This window comes from Cavia porcellus, unplaced genomic scaffold (genome assembly GCF_034190915.1).
Source record: "Cavia porcellus strain 051 isolate PalLab524CR breed Dunkin Hartley unplaced genomic scaffold, mCavPor4.1 scaffold_12, whole genome shotgun sequence".
Classification (NCBI taxonomy): Eukaryota; Metazoa; Chordata; class Mammalia; order Rodentia; family Caviidae; genus Cavia; species Cavia porcellus.
The window spans coordinates 53,394,663-53,414,967 of NW_026947495.1; the positions used below are offsets into that span (position 1 = coordinate 53,394,663).

The 20,305-nt window shown below is 35.4% G+C and overlaps 1 protein-coding gene and 1 long non-coding RNA gene across 7 annotated transcripts in view; one reads left to right on the forward strand and one right to left on the reverse strand.

Moving 5' to 3' along the window:
• Positions 1–15,731, forward strand: part of LOC106025445 (uncharacterized) — a 102,563-nt gene extending 86,832 nt beyond the window's left edge. For both annotated transcript variants that reach the window (XR_001199033.3, XR_010050820.1), the window contains 3 exons: positions 8,939–9,032; positions 14,517–14,632; positions 15,098–15,731. This is a non-coding gene — a long non-coding RNA (uncharacterized LOC106025445). The remainder of the gene's footprint in view (positions 1–8,938; positions 9,033–14,516; positions 14,633–15,097) is intronic.
• Positions 1–20,305, reverse strand: part of Cobll1 (cordon-bleu WH2 repeat protein like 1) — a 154,074-nt gene that overhangs the window by 56,835 nt on the left and 76,934 nt on the right. For all 5 annotated transcript variants that reach the window (XM_063259184.1, XM_063259182.1, XM_063259181.1 and 2 more), the window contains exons 3-4: positions 14,995–15,183; positions 779–980 (exon numbers count right to left, since the gene is read on the reverse strand). In XM_063259184.1, the coding sequence (XP_063115254.1) occupies positions 779–980; positions 14,995–15,183 (391 nt within the window). The remainder of the gene's footprint in view (positions 1–778; positions 981–14,994; positions 15,184–20,305) is intronic.

Here is a 20,305-nt window from a genome sequence, read left to right on the forward strand (position 1 = left end):
TAAAAAATGAAAATACTAATATTTAAATAATATGTAGATAAACAACAATTTAAAACTATGTAAAATTTCATATAATTTATGACATGAAAAATGGTTGGTATTTCTGATAAAAGAATTTAATACCAAAAACTTCTACACTATGACAGTGTAATTTTATAAGGAGCTGATTTAAGGGCCTGGGGATGTAGCTCAATGGTATGGCATCTGCCTACATGTGCAATGTGCTGAATCTAATCTTCAGAACTGCAAAAGAAAAAATATATCCATATATAAAATATGTATTTTTGTACATATAAAGAACTGGTTATACTAGAACTGTTTGGGTTAAAAATTATAAAGAAAACTGAGTCACTGAGTAGCATAAATAACAATAATTCAGGCATGAGGAAATTATAACTGCCACTTATTAGGAGCCAAAATATTATTTTAATAAATTAGTACAAAAAATTTCATTAAAAATTCTAAAACTTTATGTGTAACATTTTTTAAAAACCAACTTAAAACACAGCACACCCATTCTGGTCAGCCTTTGATATATTACAGTTCACATTATAGCATTTGATATCTAAAGTATTTCCCCAATTCTAGGTGATCCAAGGATAAATAACCAACTAAATCTTAAATTAAGTGGTCTAATATAAAATGATAATCATGTTCAGATCAAATTTGATTAGAAATTCAATTTTTATTTCATTTATAATGAGGGTTAGGTATTGACTAAAAAAATCAACTTAATATCTTAGTCAATAGTCATTATAATCTATGGTGGAATCCTTACCTCTGGTATTATAGGTGTAGGTTTTTTCTTATCCAAATTTTTTGGCTTTAAAATCACTTTCTCTACATCCAACATTCCTATAGGTGTATTTGGCTTAAATTTAATGTTATTCTTCTCAGCTGACAGCAGATCAATTGTGTAGCTTGATGGATTTAAGTGATACTGTGCACACAGGAATATCAGCAAGTCCATCATAGGCTTACTGTAAAACAAGAGTAATATTGATCATAAGTGTCCATAAAACAATTTCATTAACTATTAGTTATTGTTTTGACAATTATTCTTAGAGTATGTTTATCTTCAATAGATAAAGCAAGGCTACACAGTAACTGCGAAAGCACCCTAAAAATCTATATTTAATTGAGCTGGATGTTGTGGCACATGCCTGTAATTCCAACACACTGGAAGGCAGAGGCAGGAACATCAATTTGATTCCAGCATGGACAACTGAGCAACTTGGTGCCCTATTTCAAAATACAAAGCAAAAGGGACTGGATTACAGATCAATGCAAAGGTCTGGGGTTTAATACCCAAGACCAGAAAAAAATTTAAAAATTTTAAGAGTTAAAAAGTCCTACATAGCTCGGAAGAGACTTAAATCCTAGTGTTGGTTCAACCCAATTATTACATTCTTATTATTATGTTCTTATTTGCCTCTTTTGTCACATCATAAATTCTAGGAAAAGGGAGGTGGAGGAAAGGGGAGAAAGGAGGAGACAGAAAGGGAGGCGAAAGCGGGGGAAAAAGGGACAGTCATCATCCTTTCCTGAGCCACATGGACATTAGTTTAGCAGGGACGCCTTCACAAAATGCTTGGAATAATGACAGCCCTGGGCTAATAAACTGGGTGTACCCCAAATGAAGCATTTAGAACCACCACAACCTTTTTTGGATTTGGAAAGTGCAGATACCATCTATGTGAGGAGGCCCACAAAATCCTAAAGAGCACAGTACAGATTTCTCAAGTCACAGAATTTTTAACATTTCTTAGCTGTAGCATCACATAATAAAGTATTATGGATTAGCTGATCTCACAGATCTAACACACTGTTAGACAGACTAGACCAAGAGCAGCAAAGTACAACCTGCAGGACAAAGTAGGTACAGTGTATTTTTAAAAATAAAGTTTTATTGAAACATAGCCACATCTGTTTCTTTACATAAATAGCTGAGATTCCTGTTGTGTTACCATGGAATATGGAAGTAGACATGATATAGATTGGAAGGACCACAAAACCCACTATTTTTACTGTCTGAAACTTGAGAGAAAACACTGACAGCTCCTCATGCTGTGTACAGTGGTGCATACCTGCAATCTCAGCCCTGGGGGAGTGTGAGCAAGGAATTTAGGAATTTAGTTATCAAGACTGTCTTAAAATTAAAAGGGGGGCTAAGGACACAGCTTGATGTGAAGACTTTGGCCTCAAATCCCAGTGCCATGCCATAAATAAATAAATAAACAAATAAATAAATAAATGCACGAGATCATTGCAAACAGTGATTGTCAGATCCTAATGGTAATTCAGGACCTATTTTTATAGGAACTTGCATACCCAATTTGATATTCATTTGATTTAGTAGTATATATTTGTCATACATAATTACATTCATCTGGGTAAGTGGTACATTTGCATATTACCACCTCATTTTTGCTTCCCTTTCTCACCCCAGATCTTCTAGATACTTCCCAGTTCTTTGTTTTGCTTTCCAAAGATGTCAACTGTTGACACAGACTTCTGTTTTCACTCACAAATGTCAACAGGTCAAGGCAGTCACTGGGTCTTTATCAATCTTTAAAGAACACTGAAAACTCTTCTGTATCACCTGCTTCCCTCAAATGCCTGAGACTCCTAAATTGGCAGTTCACACATAGTACAAAGGCACTGAAACACCGTACAGAGGTCCTGAGCTCAAGATGGAAGTGTAGGTCCAGGGTTTGGGGTAAGCAGGGAAGCCCATTTTGTGCCACCAGGAAATGTACATGTCAGTAAAAATGAGTCTCTCATTTCTTAACTAGAGATCCAAACCGAGCTACTGGCTCTCCGGAATTTGACCAGGACAGGAGCCTGGGAATCTCACCCTGCAGCGTACCTATTTTCACATGGCCCCTCTCTGTCCTCTTCTGGGCAGTTGGTCACGTTTGGGGTCCTCTATGCTTTCACAGCAGGAGCCTCTGGTACAGGTGGGGAAAGGTCAGTTGTCTAGAACTGTGTGATCCTGAGGTCAAAATTGTGAGTAGATTTTCAAGCTCTGCCCTGTGGTCAGCCCCTGCATTACCCTCACCTTCCTGGTTGACTGTAGTTCTTAGGCCACTCTAGTACCTTGTCACAAGTGGTTTTTCAATGGGCCTCCCTTCTCTTCTGCCACACCATACATATATCAAGAGAAGTAAACAAAAGACTAAATCCTACAATTAAAAATGCTCCGGGTGTGGGGGCTCACGCCTGTAATCCCAGCACTCAGGAGGCTGAGGCAGGAGGATTGTTGTGAGTTTGAGACCAGCCTGGGCTACAAAGTGAGCTCAAGGTCAGCCTGAACTGCAGAGCAAGACCCTGTCTCAAAAAGACCAAAACCAAAACAAAAATGCTCTCTAGAATACAGTTCATGCTACAAAATAGTATTTCCTATCTCTGTAGCTGTTACAAAGAAACATGTAGGAGCTTTATGTCCTCTTTCTGAGCAGCACACTGTGCTCATATATGAATGTGGACAGCTGCCTCAATTTTAGAAGTTTATTTCCTGGCAATATACTACTCTGGTGGTGCTACACATTGGTTCTAGATTAGGAAATAGTACTGTCTTTGAAAATAGAAAGAATTAAAGAGAATTAGATAATGTCTACAATAACATAAATCTGTTTATGTTACACATAAACTGGAAGAAGAGAGAACTCTGTCATTCAAATTGAGACAGAGTTGTTTGCTGTCATCTATGTGTAGGTAGAGAACGGTTCAGATTATATTTCTCTTTCTAAATATGACAAGTAATAAATGAGAAAACATTAAAGGGTACAAGTCAAGCACCTTTTATTTCTAGCAGAAATGTTAAGTTAAAACAAAAGTTGTAATTCTGTTAAAAAGTAGTTAAGTGTAAGAACATTGCTTGAGTTTTTAATTGGTGGGACTGAGAAATTCTGTATCCAGGATCTGGTACTGCCCTACCCCACACCCCTGTGGCCTCTGTGGGTGAAGCCATCTGGGAAAGGGGTGACAGAGGCCTCACCGGGGTCCTCTGAATGCAATTCTTCCAGGACTGCTTTCCTCCTTTTCTTCTCTAGGCATCTACACCTCCTAACAATGACGCTTTTTAATTTAGTTTATTTTTTTTTTTACAATTCAGAATGTGACTGTTAAACATTTTTGAAAGCTAGAAAATTCAGATAAGCCAAAAAATTAAAACATGATGTTATTACTGAGCAGGCAGATTAAAAATATTATTAATATTGTGGGACTTAATCTTCTAGTCACATACACCCTGATACATGTACAGGCAGGTGTTTTTTAATACCAGCATGGCATTATACTGTCTATGCTATGCTGTAATCTGATTTTTTTTTATTTAAAAGGAAAAAGAGAAAAAAACAGAACAAAGCAAAACAGTATAAGGGTACAAGTAATACAGAACTACAAAAGAAAAAAAAAACCAGATATCACCAATTAATAGATTACACACTATCATCTTTGAAACAGTGATTCAGGTCACAGGATCAAAGCATACAAAGTGAACATTCAAATAGTGAGACTACAAATAATTGTGTCAATGATCCAATCAAAAATATTAATATGGTCATCTATTTAACACACCTAAACACACTTGCTGTTGTATACTTTTGGGCACTTTTTTTTTCTCCCTCTCTTTATTACAACAAAATTTACACATTTTGGGTTTTATTGCTCCCATAGATCTTATTACTTTTTTTGTAAGAGAATAAAATCAAACATGATAAAACAAAGCTGTCAGTCAAAACCAAGGATAGACATAGCACATGATGTAAAAACAGAGTACAAGGTTATCAACAACGGTTACCATAATGCCTCTTGCTTCCTTAAGAAAAATTGTCCATCTCATTAGGTATTATAAAGTTGAACAAAACAGTAGAGAACAAGTCCAGTAAAACCTAAACATTGTAAACCTTACAGAACTTCGAAAGAGGATAATAGTCAAACCAGAATGGGCATCAAGTGAATCTTATTGCCTTAAAGCAATTGCCTATACTCTGATACTTAATACTATCATACAGAGCGGAACACAGTCTAATCAGTCAAAACAAGATAGTGGGAGTTGTAATCTGCTTTTGTACAGTTACAGTTTTCGAATTTTCATGACAATAAAAGTCTACTGTTACTTTGTCTATATTCAAATTATGACAATCACAGTGAACAATTTATGGGGTTTTGCTTTTATAAATATATGTGTTTAGTAAGTATGTTCTTAAATCAGTTTTTATAAAAGTAATAATTTATAGCTACTTCTGCTTCTGAATATAACACTCAAGATAAATGACCAGTAGAGTCCAGTGCATTATGGTGACTTTCAACTTTTTCTTTTATAATAATGTGTCTGTTTTCACTATTTAAGAATTTTATCAGCTTAGTAATAACCCATCTATTATCTTGAAATCTTGCTTATGTTACCTTCTTTTCTTACAGTGTAATTATTTTTTAATTGATGTATATTTATAACATTATATTTACATTAAGTTTGAGGAATTAGGACACACACACATTTATTATTTTTTAATTCCTCCCACTCCAGTCTCCCATCTCCAATTCCAGAGTCTATCTCCCTGTTTCCTCTTACCTTTTTTTGGTATCAGGGATTGAGCTCATGACCTCATGCTTGCCAGGCAGATGCTTGTGCTACTGAGCTAAACCCCCAGCCCCGTACTCTTTAATTATATTTTGAGCTTTCATGTAAGACAAACTATACCGAAAACAGGAATTCTATTTGACTCAGCTATACCTCTCCTGGGTCCCTAGACAATCAAAATCATTATCATCATACATGTGTACCCAGGTATGTAGCCACACAATGGTATGTAGCCACACAATTCACAATAGCTAAGCTCCCGAAGGAGCCTGTATCCGCATCAATAGATGAACAGAGAAAGAAAATATGATTGATATATATATATACACAATGTAATTTTATTCAGCAATGAAGAATGAATTGATGTCATTTGCAGGAAAACGGATCTCGAATGCAAGTCAGACACAAACTTCTAGCATAATTCAATAGGCATTCTCAACTTCGAGATTAGATTTATACAGGGGTAGTTAGAAAGCAATGTTTCATTTTTTAATTCATCACTGACTTGTATAGGTTAGCATCACATGGATAAATGTTAGTATCAATAGAGGGTAGTCTAAAAATTTCTTTACTATTACTTGTATGTCAATCTGGTATTTCAAACTAGTTGATCAATTCTGTAGTGAATTTATTGGTAAGCGATTTTGTTTAAACACATGTAGAATGTATAAGTTTATACAGGTAGTGTTTGCATTCCTCGTATGATTTAGTTATGTTTTTTGCTATTGTTTTGCTATACTGGAGGTTAAACCAAGGGCCTTTGAACTGAACTATATATTTAGCCTTTTAAAAATTTTTATGAGTCTTGCTAAGTCACTAAATTGCTCATGCTGGGCTTAAACTGTCAATTCTCCAACCTCAACCTCTCAGAGAGCTGGAATTACAGGCATGCACCACCACACCCAGATTCCCAAGTGAATCTTTAAAACACAGAAGACTTGTCTTACAAGTGGGCAGGGTTACTACTAGTATGTGCGTGATGAGTGCAGAAAGAGACAGCAGGACTTAGGGATAATGTGGTGAAATCATCACTCTATAAAGTTAAACTGCAATCCATGGTGTGTTTCAAACCATTTGTCCCATCCTGATTGGCAATACTTTAGTTACTGTGATGCTAAAATGTAGCTGAAGGACTACTGGATTGAAAAGTGAGAAAACCTCCATGAGTTCTACCTGTGCTGTGCACAATCTGGTCCTGGTCCTGTGACCTCTCTAACCTCAGCTGTTTCCTTCAAAAACCGAGAGGTTGTGGTTGTTGTGAGCTGAAATGTCTTAACAGATAACACAGGGTTCTCCTCCTCCTCCTCTTCCTCCTCCTCTCCTTCTCTTTTTTCTTTCTTTCTTTTTTTTTTTTTTTTTTTTTTTTTTTTTTTTGTACCAGGAATCAAACTCAAGCCCTTGTGCTTCACAGGCAGGCACTGTCCACTGAGGTCTAGCCCCACTCTCATTTATTTCCAAAAGGAAATGTGGGAATCTTCTAACGAATAGGTTTTAAAGAGTTTTAAAAAAAATCATCTTTCAAGAAATCATTTTCCTGTAAGGGAAAAAAAGACCTCAAATAATAATAATAATAATAATAATAATAATAATAATAATAATAATAACGCAAAGCTGATTTTGTTAAGTAATAAAGTAAACCAAAAACCAAAGTAATGTGACAATAAGAAGGAAGGAGAAACTGACGTGCACTTGAATGATGAAGTGTTGATCAGGTTTACACACTCCCTTATCCACTTTCAATAATTTGCCTCAGGTTAAGATGGTCTGCAGGGTGCATTTCTGCCTTAGGTAACAGGAAGACAGATGTCTTTCTTGTGGCAAGCCTGTGATCCAATCTGTCAGCCAGTGGCTATCAGGTATATCAGTTCAGGGTAATTATTCTCAAGCCCAAATTATTAGCATTGGCAGCAGCAGTGTGGTATCCAGGTGGATAATTGGAAATAACTATATCCTTTTTTGTAGGTGCAATTTGTGCCTATTTAGTCCCAGCACCAACCACAGGATACAAGACCAGCTTCAAAGTTAATATCCTACTTTTCCAGAGTGATGGGTCCTTGCTAGTAGAGCTAGGTAACCTGTATTTCCCACTCTCAAAATCCTCCGGTCGGGGTCAACTCTTCAGGACTTTAGGGCCAAATACTGAAGGTTCAGTTAAATACTCCAAGCACACAAGTCTGACCCTATGTTGGGGAAAGGTCTTAGCCCTACTCAAGGCTGATGGCATTGCTTTAGACACTGTCACTTAAATGTGTTAACATAACCCGAGTATATGAATTTGCTTTCAGTAACCATGTTTTCTCATACATCAGATACTTTTGCAGAGATCTCAGTTGTATGTAATTTGCTGTCTCGAACACTAATGTCTAAGCAGAATTACCTAATGAAAAAAAAGTCAATCTCTGTAAATTCCTCACTCAACACTCAAGAATCCGTACTCCTAACAAGAGTCCATACTGATACTGCTGGTCCCTGGATCACACTTTGAGAACCAAGGTGCTTGTGACTACTCTTGTCCAGGAGGGGGAGACATTCATCATGCGGTACCCATCCAAACTGAATTTAAGAGCACCATTCTCGGACTATGGGTAGGATAGAACAAAGATTCACCAGGAAGCAAGCCCTCCTCCTGCGAACCACAGCTCAGAGTGGGCCTCTGCTGGCAGGGGTGACACCCAGATACCAGCCTCTTCAGCACGTGGGCTGGCAAATGAGAAGAGCCAATTGCTATCCATCCTCCTCCTAAGTGACTGGCTGATCCGGAGAAACACAGGCTGTGATGACAGCTATTGAAATGCAATGTGATGCTTGTGTGTTTTGTTGTTTTGCTGACCTTGCAAGTCTAGGTCTGATCATCTATTCAGAGGATAGCGGGACACACTGTGACACCTAGAGGGGATCTCCTTCAGAGGGTGGTAGCCAATGTTGTTTTGTTTTGAAGTTCTGTGTGGTTTTCATTGTTTTTTTGGCTTTTGTTATACCCAATGGCATGAGCAGCTGTTTCAGGGATAGCAAGATACATTATGGTGGCCATTTTGGATTCACTACTGTCTTGCCTTGAAGTCCTTTGTTGCATTCATTGTTTTGTTTTTATTGGTTTTATTCTGTTCTGTTCTGTTTGATTTTTACTATGTCTGAAGGTATCACAGCTATTTTGAAGACAAGAGGCATTATGGTAATTATGCTGATTTCATATTGTTTTGAAGTCCTATATCACTAACACTGGTTTGTTTTGATTGGTTTTATTTTCCTTGGGTTTATCCTCTTTAAAATAAAAAAATTTTAAATTATAAAAAAACCTGAATTTAAAGGTAAATGAAATTTAAAATTTCACTTTTTTGTCCACCAACTCAGTGGCCACTGTATTGGACAGCACAGATTGAAAACATCTCCAAGACTGCAGAAAGTTCTACGGGATGCACTGCTCTAGGAGGTAAACAACATAAAGGTAGATTTCTTTTTTGTTTTTATCTTTCTTCTCCCTCCAACATTATAATTTCATGTTTATATAGCTAATCTAGCTGGAGCTTAATTTTGTATAAGAAAAATACTAATTTTATTAATAGCTAGTTTTCTATTAAAAACTCAGTTTTCTCCAGAAGTCTGATATACCGTTTATCATATGCAGTATTAAACACCTACAGACTCATAAGGATCTAAACCAAAATATAAACAAGCATTAAACATAGTCATAAATAGGTTTTTAGCAGTTTTTAAATTAGTCTATTATTTACTACATATTAATTTGTATTATTTACCACATAACTATTACCATTTGACACTTTTCAACAAATATAAATACGATGTGAATTTTTTCAGTCCTGAGATCCATACTACAGTTTTATTCCTTTATTTTGTTTTAACCAAAAGAACACAAAATAATCTAGCACTCTGGTCGTTTTCATGTACACTTGTTTCCAACAGGTGGCGCTGAGCTCCACATAAAATGCTCTGGGTTCCTTACTTGACAGCCTGTGCTAGTTAAAACTCCTGGCGTTTCTGGATAGTCAAATCAGGCCACAAATCAGCATTTCTCTGAGTCATTTTACAGCACAAGCTCAGAGAAGTGAGGCTGCTTGTTTCAAGTCGCATAGCAAATTATCAAGCAATGTATAACTCCTAGTTGGAGCTACAAGCTTCAAGTTCTGCGCTTGTATTTTCATTCATGATATCCTCAGGTTTGTTAAAAATCAAAACGAATTCCCATTTATGGTAGAGAGAAATAGCCTCCACTACTACAAATTGTATTTTTTTCCTTCCTCCCTTAATGCCAACCTTTTATCAAGTTTACCAAATTTAAAAGTAAAATAAGTATTTTGCTTTAAAAGTAAACCCAAAGAGGAAAAAAAGAACTAACATTTATTCAGTGATTACACGCTGAGCAAAATATGACTATAAGGAAGGTTTTTAAAATCTTTTAATTAATACATCTTTGCATCGCATATTAATTATATTCATCATACCTATATACTCCTTTAACTCTGTGTAGTGTCTGTAACAGTTTAGGCTGTCAGCTCACTTTCATTAAAAATTAACTTTTGCCCAGTACTAGCAAGATTTTCTGAGAAGCACAGCCTTTAGGCAGCTTGTCTTAACAGCAATATCCTTATCCTTTCATGGTCATTTTTAATAAGGGGAAGAATAGCTTTGGTGAAAACGCTAAATTATCAGTACACACACGTGTATGCACGTGCACACCCCCTACATTAATAGGATATACTAGGATATACTGTATGTTTTGTATGTATATAAATAAAATATTTTAATTGCTCCTTCCTTCGATCATCTCTGAGGTCAGGATACAGAGAAATACTCCAGAGTCTTCAGTTTACCACTGCAGATAAAATCAGCGTAAGCAAAGGATCTCAAAGGTACCATGGCAGAGACTTAATCATCTACTATGCGGAATCACTAAGCTTTGATACCAAAAGTCTTTTAGCTACCAAAAGGTTACCAGAAGGCTACCAACCTAGTTCTGAGTAACAAATTTTTAGTTTTTTTTCTGAGCACAGTCTCCTACTACTCCAATCTTACTGTGTTCTCTACTCTCAAAAAGCTCTTTGGTGAAAATCAATGTACAAACAAGGGCATTTTTCTGAAGATAGTGCAGTTATGTGCTCAAATTTCTGCAAATGGGACATTTTATGCATATCTCTGCATTAGACATACAAGAAGACAAAGGGAAATCTTCTAAAAATAGGATTCCTTCGGGATAGATTGTGGGGGAAAAACATTTCTGAAAAGTTTAGTGAAACATGTAAGTTTCTAAGTGCCTATTTCAGTCTAATGCTGATGTTATTTTTCACAACAAATGCATAATAAATACCATCAAAACAAATAAGACCTTTAGACAAATTAAAAAAAGATAGGTCTGAGAGTACTATATTAGAGACCTTTTAGAATCTGATTGTATTTAAAAATCCTTAAGTGTGTGAATCAATTATTTAAAATTATCTTTCTCAGTTCTCCATCATATTCTTCTATAATCTGTAGAAATCGTCCCTATTTTTATAACAAAATCATAAGATATTAATCTCCATTATTGAGTCTTCTCATCAGTTAGCTAACATTTTTCAGAAACACAGAATATTTGTGTTTGAATACTTTTAAATTGTTAAATAATTTTTATTATTTTATTTTATTTGGTGCCAGGAATGGAACTCAGAACCTTGTGCTTGCCAGGCAAATGCTTGTGTCACTGAACTATATCCCTGGTCCTAAATACTTTTTAAAATGATAGGCCAGCAATAACTATGTCAAGATAGTTGCAATTGCCCTATTAATATTTCCTAAATCACACTCCTATGATATTCCAACTATGCTCTTAATATATGTCAAGTTGCATTCTAAAATATCTTGAATCAATTTCTAAAGATATTCTAGAATCATATCCTTAACATATTCAAAATCACAGACTTTAATCATAAACACAATATAAAAAAATTATCATAGTATCTACAAGTCATTCTTAGGTGATCAAACTATCAAGAATGAAACTGTTAAATTCTGTAGTAAAAACACTAATGACAAATACATTCTATCCTCTGAAAAACTCTTCAGCCCTGAATAATCTAAAAACAAAAAAAATTGAGAGCTTTACCATTCAGGGCATTCCTATTTTGCTGTCTGTATAAGGAAAATATCTTTTATTAAAGATTCTGGAAAAGCAGTAAAGTTCATTCCAAATTCCAAACACCATATAAGTTGCTACCACTAACTACCACTAACTATATACAAGGACTTCAAGTAATAATATTTATTTCAATAAATGAAATACCCACTGCCCTGCTAGAAAGTGCTGGAAAATGTTTTAGGCATTATAAAGAAAAGCACTGACATCTGGTGTGGCCCTTACGGTTTACTCAAGAAGAGAAGACATACATAAAAACGACAGCACAGGAAAACAGTCAACATCCATAGTATAAGGAAACCAAAGGAAGCAATTGAAAAGAACAGCTGATTCTGGGAAACTTAGGGAGTCTTTATATAAAAGGTGTCAGTTGAGCTACATAAATTAATTGGAGAAAGTAAAAGTGATAAATTCTGCCAGGGTTTTAAAAAAAAAGTTCAAAGCGGAATGGAAGTGGAAAACATGGAGTATCTATAGGAAAACAAAGAACCATGCGGTAAAGCTTAAGACCTACAAAGGAGAGCAGCAAAGGAAAAGCCTACTTTATTTCAGAGAAGAAAATCACACGTCCCGATCTCCATAATCAGCAGTTTGAACTTCCTTAGTTTGGTATTCAGTTGCTGTCCTTTGCAGTCTTTTATCAAAGGAGGTGCCACAAAATGAGAGGTGCCTTAGTCAGATTAGTCTGTGGGTGCTGGGTAAATGGAAAGTCTCCCTAGGAAGGACAGCAGCCCCCAGGAGAAAACAGACTCTTTCTGCACTGCCATAAAAAATAAATAAAAATAAAAAATAAAAAAGCTGTAATAAGCATCAAGCACTGATAGTATTTCACTTAATCTTAGCAAAATTTCCATAGACAGGAACACAGTAATTCAACAATAGGCAGTGGCCCCAGGAAAAGCATGGATGGAAAGTTACACAGGTGTGGGGACTTGGAAGACAACATGCTGGAGGGTCGCAGGAAGGTGAGAAAAGTCCAGGGTCCTGGCTGAGTAGAAATGAAGCAGAAAGGGCTGATATAAACTTATAATTAGATAGGAACAGAAATTGGACATGACAAAATTTAGACATGAAAAGATGCAACAAAGAAAGGTCTTAACAGGTTTGGGGGGAGGTGAAGAAAAAGGTTAAGTCAAGAAAGAGAAAGAAGCTATTATAAAGGCTGTGTTAAAGAATGGATCCAGTAATGGGATGGCTGGAAAGTCCTGGGAATCCATGATTCACTCCCCAGAGGCCAGGGCCACCTGCCTGTGGACAGAGCCTCCCAGGGTGAACGGTGCTGCGCGCCAAGTCTAAGGTAACTGTGATGGGTGAGTCAGGAGGAAAACCAGGATTCTGAAACCAAAGCCACTGAAATTTAGGGGGCAAAAATCCAGAACCCGAGTGATAGCAAAGAGAAAAGATGACAATTTAGAGAGATTTCTTCCAAGAAGAAATTCAGAAGCATTATCAGTGATGAAGCCAGTATTACCTGTAATTATCAGGTAAGAACTAGGAAAAATGCTATCTATTCTTTTATTTAAACTGACTTGGAATTCAGGGAAAAGAAGAATTGTCTTAATGACTCTCAAACATATCCAATATAATTATTATTTAAAACCAAAATAATGGCCTTCTGTCAAGAATTGAGAGGCTAAGGGAGTGGGATATAGCTCAGTGGTACAGGGCCTGCTTGGCAAGCACAAGGGCCTAACTGAGTTCAACTACTGGCACTGAAAAAATAAAAATAAAAAAATTTTAGAAATTTTAGAGATGAGATGGCAGGCATAGTTTCTAACTTCTATGATGCTTTCCTTACACAGACATAAAAAACAAACTGTGAGTGCAAGAGGACATTCACAAGTTTCAACTCCATAAAGCTTAATGCATGATCTCTAAAACTACTTTCAATACAAACTGCAAAAAGCAATTTACATTAACTTAATGAGCATTAATACATAACACCGTGTGTTATTTGCTAAAACCGAACTACTTTATTGTCACCTATATTCATAATTTGTAAAGTTACATGATTTTGGAAATCTCAAATTTAAGGTTATTTTGAACTTTCTAAAAAACAAAAAGACATTATAGAAATGCAACACCCAAGTTATTGTTTATTCTTTCATCTTCCATATAAACATACATGTACTACACTAAACTCCAAACAGCTTCAATTTGTAAAACAGACTCTTAAATAACAATGGGCAATTGATGGGAAAAGATAGAACAAGATTGAGTATAGAGTTCATGTAACTTTCCACTTCAGAAAGAAATGGAAAATTACATTTGGCTTTGTTCCATTTTTACAATTTTTATGCAGATACTTAAAACTATCAGTCTCCTAAATTACATTTTCACTCTTTGCTAGATTGAAGTTTGATTTTATACTTCTATTTACCTCATTCCCACTTTTAAAATAAGTTTAATTGATGAGGTAGAAAAGAAAACTAATTACACGGACAAATTTATCTGTTTTAGTAAGAGAGTATTATGTTTTAGAAATGGTGACTTTTACAAATCAAAGAATCAGCTTGAAGTGGAAAGAACAATTTGGATAGGGATGGTATGGTTTATATCTAAAATGTCCCCTCAGAACTCCTGTCTGCAGAAGCGGGCCTTTGGGAAAGTGACTGAATCATGTGGGCACACTGTACTCATCAGTGGACTAATGCATTAAGGAGTTCATAGCTGCATGTGCTATTAGAAGGTGATGTCTCTCTCTCTCTCTCTCTCTCTCTCTCTCTCTCTCTCTGTCTGTCTGTCTGTCTCTCTGTCTGTCTGTCTGTCTGTCTGTCTGTCTCTGCTTCCTGGCAACTGCAGGTCGAGAAACTTTTATCCACCATGTTGTTTATGCCATGGAGACAGCTTGTCATACACTGAATTCTCTGAAACAGCAAGCAAAAATAAACCTCTCCTCCTTTAAAATACAATTTAAGGTTTGAGTGCTTGGTATTTTTGTTCCAGTGATGGAAAGTGACTAATATAAAAGGGGAAATTTTTTTTCATATCATTGACTTACTAAATCAAATCAGTAATTAGAACTCCTCTAGGAAAGGCTTATTTTTTAATAATTTCGAATATTAAGAGTCATATGGGTTGGTGGATTTCATTTAGCATTGATGTTAAAATACTGAGAGTAAAATATTAATACCCTTTTAGCATTCTACTTTTAAAAACACATGTAACCGAATGGTGAATGAAATATTTTGTAACAGAAAAAAAAAAAAAAAATCAAGAGAATTACAGAGGGTTTGAATGATAACAGGAAGGTCCTACTATTTAACTTTCTCCAACATACCTGCCATGAACAGTAGTAGATTTGATGATATCCCCAGGTAAAACCACTGTAAGGTCAATGTCTTTATCTATTATGTTTTCTTTCTGTTCCATAATGAAAGCAGCAGATTCTACAGAATCATCAAATGAAGAGGCGTCCACATATTTTGTCTCAGCTGGAGGAAGTGGTGCCTTGGCTTTTGTTTTTCTCCTAAAATAAAAATAAAATGCAGAAAATAAAATAAAATTATATATACATACATATATTCCTAGATATGATTTTATAAAACTCCCAAAGATATGTATATAATTTTCACATTTGCAAACAGCACAATATTAACTGTTGTTTTCCTTTTCCAATCTTCACTTTGTTTTGTGTTTTGAGCACTATGCATACATTATTTGGTAATAAAAAGAGGATAAGGAAATGTCATATTTGTCTACATTCAGTTTAATAAATGTATTTGTCACTAAATAGTAAATAAAGAGTATAATTTATTGTCTTTGTTAAGATAAATTATAAAAATCTGTAACTTCTCTAAATAGAAATCAATTACCGTACCTATTCACACAAATTCAAGCACTCCTGTGCACTAGTCATCTTGAAGAGACATATGCAGTACATTTTACATTAATCTATTATGATAACACTTTTAATAATATTAGGCACACTATATTAAACTTTTACAATTGCAAAAAAAAGAATTTTAAATGCTGTTATAATGAATATATGTTTATAAGAATTTATATGAAGAAAAATGTTTCCCAATTTCAAATTTTAGGTTTTATTCTTCAGAAATTACTCATGCATAACAAATATTTATCCTATAACAATTATTGTGGTAGGTTGTGCTCACATGCTGAGACACAAAGATGAAGGACTCAGTTCTTATCCCTCAAGTGTTCATGGTGTATTACTATGAACAACAGATATATACAAAATTACAATAACATTTGGTGATTGATTTAAGACAGGAATAAAAATGGTATAGCTGATTATAGATGAGCACGCACTCAACTCTCTTAGGAATTCACAAATGATTTTCAGATGGGAAGTATGAACTGAGTTTGGAGAAGTCAACTGAAAAATACCCAGGAAAAGACTAAAAATAATTGATAGTTCAGGTAGCAAAAAGCAAATAGAGTCTTATAATAGTACTTTTTAGAACTGAGCAGTTTAGTAAAATTGTACGGAGAAGTCATAGGAGAAATCAGCGATCAACAGAAAAGCTTTTATAACTGAGAATTCAGTGACACACCTTGGTACCAAGTTAAAATGCTGAAAATTCCACAGTTTACACATACACAAGCAAAAAACAATCCATAAGTATGAGAAAAGAAAAATTCATTGTATTCCAGTAGTTGTAATACACTGTAGTGCAGAAATGAATTTTTTAAAAGATTCTTCAAGTCTTCTCATCTCTGCAAGTCACACTTTTTTTCAGCTGCCTGAGGCTGAAAGTCCTCTTTCTCACCTATGCTCCTCCAATCCCTAAAAGTCTATCAGGTCAACAGTATCCACCTCAAATATCTCCTTTTATTTCTCTTCCCAGACTCTTCAACCTTCCTGCCGTTATAAACACTGTCTGTTATTTTTCAAGATCCTGTTCAAACTGAAATTCTTGGAGATGTCTTCCCTGTTTGGTGCATGCTACAATAAACTCTAACTCACAGTTGTGATGCTTTTTGTGTGGGTGTGTTGCTGTCTTAAGTCCTAAAATACTATGAGTCTGTAATGAAATCCTGTTTCTAATTTATTAGCAATAAGCTTATTACAGCAAAGAAAAGCAGAACAAAGCACTGGTTGAAATATTTATTATTTACATAGAACTTCTTTTGAGAACACTCCACAGTCTGTTATTGCTTTATTTATTTATTTATTTATTTAGGTACCAGGGATCGAACTCATGACCTTGCACTTGCCAGGCAGGTGCTTACACCACTGAGCTAAATCCCCAGCCCTTATTGCTTTAATTAGTAAGACATTTTCACATCTCTGGAATTGAAAAACTCAACGTACCTGTGAGTGAGAGCAAGAGCTTTTCATAATGAACTAGCAATCCAAAAAGGAATATGCAAAAGATACAAAGCAAAAATGAACTGTCATAAAACAGACAAGTAACCTTGAAAATGCTGAAGGAGAGCCAGACAAAACTATCCGGGCAGGAATGAGAAGGCAGGGGTCAAGGGAAGCTTTACAGAAGAGAGAAAAGTGATTCAGTTCTTAAAGAAAACTAGAGCTTAGGCAAATTCCACAGGTCAGTTATATGTTGGTTCCCAACTGTGACCCATTCACATCAAACTTAAGACTGTGTTTACTTTATTTACTACACCATCCAATCTAGTGAAAAGAATTGCAAGTGGAGGGCTGGATTGGACATGAATTCTAAACAGCTGTAAGATTTAACTCTGTAACCTTACATTCATCAGGAATTTTTTAAAACTGTTTTTGTTTAACCTACTCACATCTCTAGTGTTCTTAATTTTTTGGGTATGAGATGCTCTGAAGCAATAAAACAACTAAATTAAATATCATCCAAACCAAAAACTATGGTGAAGATAATCAAATCAAAATGGATTATTTAAAAATATATGTAAAAAATCTACTTCACACTTAAATTTAAATGTGGAAAATTCTGGCAATGTGGACGGCACCATCATTAGTCAATAATGACTATATTATCAACAAATACGAGCTATAAATACTAGCTATCATATTTAAAATTTTTAAGTTAGCATTACTACCAAAGGCCTCTTGCTTCTTTTAGGCAGGAATATTTGTGTCATTTTTCCTTCCCAAGATATCACTGTGCAAGCTTTTCTTCACTAATGGCAGAGTTTGACTGTCTGTCATTTAGAGACTGCGTTTATGTGGAGAGAAAATTACACTGAAAAGACATTTGAGGCAGTAATTTCCACCAAGTCAAGGCTAAAGCTAATATACAGTAAGGCATCATTTCACATATACAATATATTTAAAAATAACAAAACCTCATTTTAATATAGCAGTTAATAGATATCTGCTTATATTACTGATCTTTTTAATGTTTTAATTTACATAACATTTCAAAATCTTGCATCCATTATATTCAAAACTCCTTTACTGTCAATATTCATATCCTTACAACAGATGAATAAAAAACAATGGAATTTTAATCAAATATTTTTTTTCTTGGCTTGAAAGACAAAATCTTAAAATGTTGTTTGAAGCATAGTTATATCCTTTATAAAGTGCTTAAACCCAAAGAGATTTCATTTGTTTGCCTTTTTATAGTATTTTTATATATTCAAAGTACTACACAAAAATACAGCTTCATTATTGAAGACAAAAACATAAAAATTAAATTACATCTTAGAGGAAGACCTTTTTAAGTTTTACAATCTAAGAACCAAAAAGAAATTTAAAATCCACCTTTCTCAATGCAGAGGAATACCAAATTTAATATACACTGTAGTTGGTGTTCATTAGGCAATCTTCCAAAATAGCTGAAAATGTTTCTAAAGCCCCTAAATTCGCATCTCAATTGTAAAACAGAGACTGATTTCTTACATTTTTCCAGTTAAGATATGCCATAAAGGAAAACAAGAGAGAACCATGATACTATAAATTCTTGGGGCTGGGGATTCAGCTTAGCGGCATAAGCCTGACAAGTGTGAGATTGTGAGTTAAATCCTTGATCCAAATTAAACAAAATTATCTTTGCCATCTTGGTCACATTAAATCCACTTCACAATTGTGCAAACCCACTGCTTTGAACTTCTTCCTGGTTTTTTTTGTGTTGGTGTGCATGCGTGTGTGTGTGTGTGTGTGTGTGTGTGTGTGTGTGTGGCAACACAATCTACTGCTTTCTTCTCTCACTGCCACTCCTGAGTGTACATTTCTACCTCCTCTGCATGATTTCTTCAAGTTGAAGCACTGTAGGACGCACTGTGTGCCCTTTCCTAGTCTCATGCCACAATCTCCGCCCCCAGGTGATTTGATCATACCCCAAGACTTAGTATCACCTATACATGGGTGTAAATTTACATCTCCAACCCTTACTGTTTATTTAGCTCTACTTACATGTCCAAAAATCTTATAGCTATCTCCATCTGGATGTCCACAGGTATCTCAAGTTTCACGTAACCGTCTCAAATTTCATATAACCAAAACTCTTGATTTCTCCTCTCTACCTCCAATCCTCATTCTCACACAAATCTCATTATTCTCTCTCCGTGAATGATATTACTAACCGCCCAGTTAACTCATGCAACACTCCTAAGCATACATTGATTCTCTTGGTCCCTTATTTCCTATTTCCAATCTATTGCAAATCCCATGGGTTTTTAACTCTAAGACAGTCTAAGACCGTAATATCTCACTAGATGTTTAAGCCATCATATCTTGCCTAGACTGCTCCAACAGCTTCCTGGCTGTTCTTAGAAGTTTTGCCTTCTGTACATTAAAATCCATTCTCCTCTGTAGTAGTCGTAATTTCCTAACATGTAAATCAGATCATATCACATTGCCAATCTTCACTGGCCTTTTGATACATTAATACCTTAAATTCCTTTCCTTGGCTTAAAGGCACCAAAATAACTATCAATACAATTTCAGAGCACCTGGACCCTTCTCGAAACTGCAAATACTCATCTCCTCATCTGACTTACATAATCAGAAATGCTGAGTAAGGCCTTATAACCCATTTTTAATAATCCTCCAAGTGATTCTAATACATGGTAGACTAAGAATCACAGCTAGCTTCTGCCAACCGCTGATCTCTCCTATTACTTTTCATTTCATTACCATGTGTCGTTTTGACATTTTTTCCTTTCCTAAAACAGACTCAGTGTCCTCACATATGAGCATGTTGGCCAATTTTTTTTTGCTTTCAAGTTTTTATAACCACAGAATACTGTAGTTTCATTCAGAATCATCAACTCCTAACTCTGAGTGTTCCCTTGTGTTACAAAGTGCCCTGTCCTGGAATGCAGCTATGTGGCTGTGTGCCTGTCTTCCCAGCTACATGGGAGGCTAAGGATGGAGGATCACTTGAGCTCATCGAAACCAGCATGGGATGGGCAACAGTGAATCAGTGTCTGTCTCTCTCATTAAAAAAAAAAAAAGAAAGAAAAAACAAAAGCTGAGTAGCAGGGCAAAAAATGTAATTATTAAATATACACTGCCAAGTCTTGTGCAGACTCTTTCTTAACTTTTAATCTCCTGAGGTAATTCCAACGGTCATTTAACTGTGCTTTACAGAGGTAAAGAAATTTGTCTGGAGTAGTCCCACATAGCATGGTACAACAACAAACAAAACCCCACCAAATCCTTACCTCTCCCCATAACCTTG